The sequence below is a fragment of the Engraulis encrasicolus genome, chromosome 3 (genome assembly GCF_034702125.1).
Source record: "Engraulis encrasicolus isolate BLACKSEA-1 chromosome 3, IST_EnEncr_1.0, whole genome shotgun sequence".
NCBI classification, from domain to species: Eukaryota; Metazoa; Chordata; class Actinopteri; order Clupeiformes; family Engraulidae; genus Engraulis; species Engraulis encrasicolus.
In genome coordinates, this window is record NC_085859.1 from 33,311,877 (window position 1) to 33,314,376 (window position 2,500).

The window sequence follows — 2,500 nt, forward strand, 5'->3', positions numbered from 1 at the left end:
ACAAGAAGAAGAAAAAGACGACGGATGGACGGATGGATGGCTCCTCGAGCAGTCTGCACGCCACCGCCACGCCACGCCACTCCACGCCAACTCACCATAACCCTCCTGCCTTTTTTCCTCCTTCGCTCCATACATAACCTGGGGCTCGAAAAGAATCCCAGGTCGCCTCCGTTTCAAAAGCGTAATGCACCAACGGCTGCTGGTGCTAAATTGGGGGCCCTGCCTGAGTCGAATCGATTATCCTCCCTGCCTGCACACATAAACAGTGGCCGGCCACTCAACGCCACTCACTGATGTGCCGCTCTTAATACGCTGCTGCTCCCATAACGGATGGAGAACAGCATACACATAGTTTTATGGATCTTGTCATTTGAAGAAAAAAAACAGTCCATCTTTTCGGTTAATCTATCCAGTGGACTGTTTACAAAGAGCCTTTCATTTTAAGATGCTGCTGGTTGACAAGGAATGACTGAAACGGTTCTGTGGTACTGAAAACAAGTTGGCAACGGCAACAACTGTAACGGAAGGTTACAGCAAAGATTTTCTTTACAATAGACCGTCTCTGGTTACAGTTGCATTTGCTTCAGTCTAGAATTGTGAGTTCCGTGCTGTTAATTGTGATTTATGTAAGGAACAGCAACATTTGACACCAAATAACAATTAAGCAGATACGCAGTCTAATTGTCAGTGTTAATTCAACACTTAGAGGTTTAACATTCATAGTATTGATCTAATTCTCTAAGTTGTGAATCAACACTACAGAATTTATATCCATAGTGTATGTACAGTGGAAGTCGTGCTTACATTATCGCAGTCCTTGCAGTCGCGCACCCCAGGTCTTTGCACGGACTTTTTCAGCTCGATGGTGAAGTTCTCGAACTCTGGCTTGACGGTCCTCAGCAGAGTGACGGTGTTGAGGGCGCTGTATGCTGCCCGAGCCTCCTTGTCATACTTGTCGCCTCTTTTCCACGACCCCTCCAGTCCTGCAAGACAAGGGCCTTAAGTTCTTCCACAAGATTTTCACTGAAGAGTCACTGAGTGTGGGGACAATAACAGAAGACGGCCCCCCTCGCAAGCGATGGTTGCTGATGCATTTGTGAATAAAGGTACAGTATGTATACGTATCTGTTCGGCCTTAAATGTTCAAGGATACTCACTTTAATAGAACAGTCCATACCAGATGCAGCTGTAGGTAGCCTACTTAAACAATTCACCCAAAAAAAAGCACTGCATTTCTTTAGCATTGCAACGACATCCCAAACAAGTCGTGTCAGTCAAAGGTGTCTGATCAGGGGTGTTTCTAGACCAAAATTAGCGGGGGGGCAGAGGTGGGTCCAACATTTTTTCAGAGGGGTACATAAATTGGCTAAAGAGATATATTTTTTATGTTATTAATATATCATATACAAAAATGCAAATCATGTCACGGTCATTGGCTGTTCAGCACAGGGGCCACAACAGGGGCCAGGGGGAGATATACAGGGGCCCTGGCCCACCCTGGCCCACCCTGGCCCACCCTGGCCCCTGTCTTGAACTAGTCTGATTGCAAATGGATTGATTGCCCCTTTCCTATGCTGAGTAGAGTTGAAGGGGTGGTTATTACCGTAATCTGTGGAGTTGAAGAGGTCTATGTTGAAGAAGATATAACTGCCGTTGGTCATTTTTCGCCGGTGGGCTGCCAGCATGATCTCCCGCACAATGGCTGCATGAGCACATATCACCACAACTGGGGAGAGGAAGAGGAAGGGGAAGACAGAGAGAGAGACAGAGAGAGAGAGAGAGTGACAAAGAGAGCAAGTCACGTTACATGCAAAAAATGTTGTTACAAAAAATTACAATCATACATTATAGTATGTCACATATACTATCACATGTTCTAGTTCATGTCCTCAATGTTCAATCTTCAGCATCTATCTTGATTTGACTTGAGCACCGTTTGAAGACGCTTGCCATGCACTGCTTGACAATATATCGCCTCACTTCCTCCCTCCTCTCCAGATGTTTTGTTGGAGCCATTACTATGCTCATTCGTATGCGATTCATTTTGAAATGCTCTCGTCGTTTTATCAAAATAAATGATTGTGTGCTTACAATACACTGAGGATGGGCCGGCATAAAAGCCAGGCCTGTGCTAATAAACTTTTTACGGCAATGATGAAATAGGCACATTAAGCTGAAAGGGGATTTTCGTGCCCATGGCCGTGCCTCTATGTGTGTGTGTGTGTGTGTGTGTGTGTATGCGTGTGTGTGTGTGTGTGTGTGTGTGTGTGTGTGTATGCGTGTGTGTGTGTGTGGGTACGTGCGCGTGCATGTGTTTGTGTGTGTATCTGTGCTTCTGTGTGTGTATCTGTGCTTGTGTGTGTGTGTGCGTGTGTGTGTGCGTGCGTGCATGTGTGTATGTGTGACTGTGTATCTGTGTGTGCGTGTGCGTGTGTGTGTGTGCGTGTGTAGCCCTCCGGCCCTGGCTGGGATGCCCCTGAAGAGCCGGCTGAATAAATAT

At 46.4% G+C, this 2,500-nt stretch overlaps 1 protein-coding gene across 3 annotated transcripts in view; it reads right to left on the minus strand.

Moving 5' to 3' along the window:
* The window catches only part of npr3 (natriuretic peptide receptor 3), a 30,490-nt gene that overhangs the window by 15,279 nt on the left and 12,711 nt on the right, over positions 1-2,500 (minus strand). For all 3 annotated transcript variants that reach the window (XM_063195240.1, XM_063195241.1, XM_063195242.1), the window contains exons 2-3: positions 1,604-1,726; positions 805-983 (exon numbers count right to left, since the gene is read on the minus strand). In XM_063195240.1, the coding sequence (XP_063051310.1) occupies positions 805-983; positions 1,604-1,726 (302 nt within the window). The remainder of the gene's footprint in view (positions 1-804; positions 984-1,603; positions 1,727-2,500) is intronic.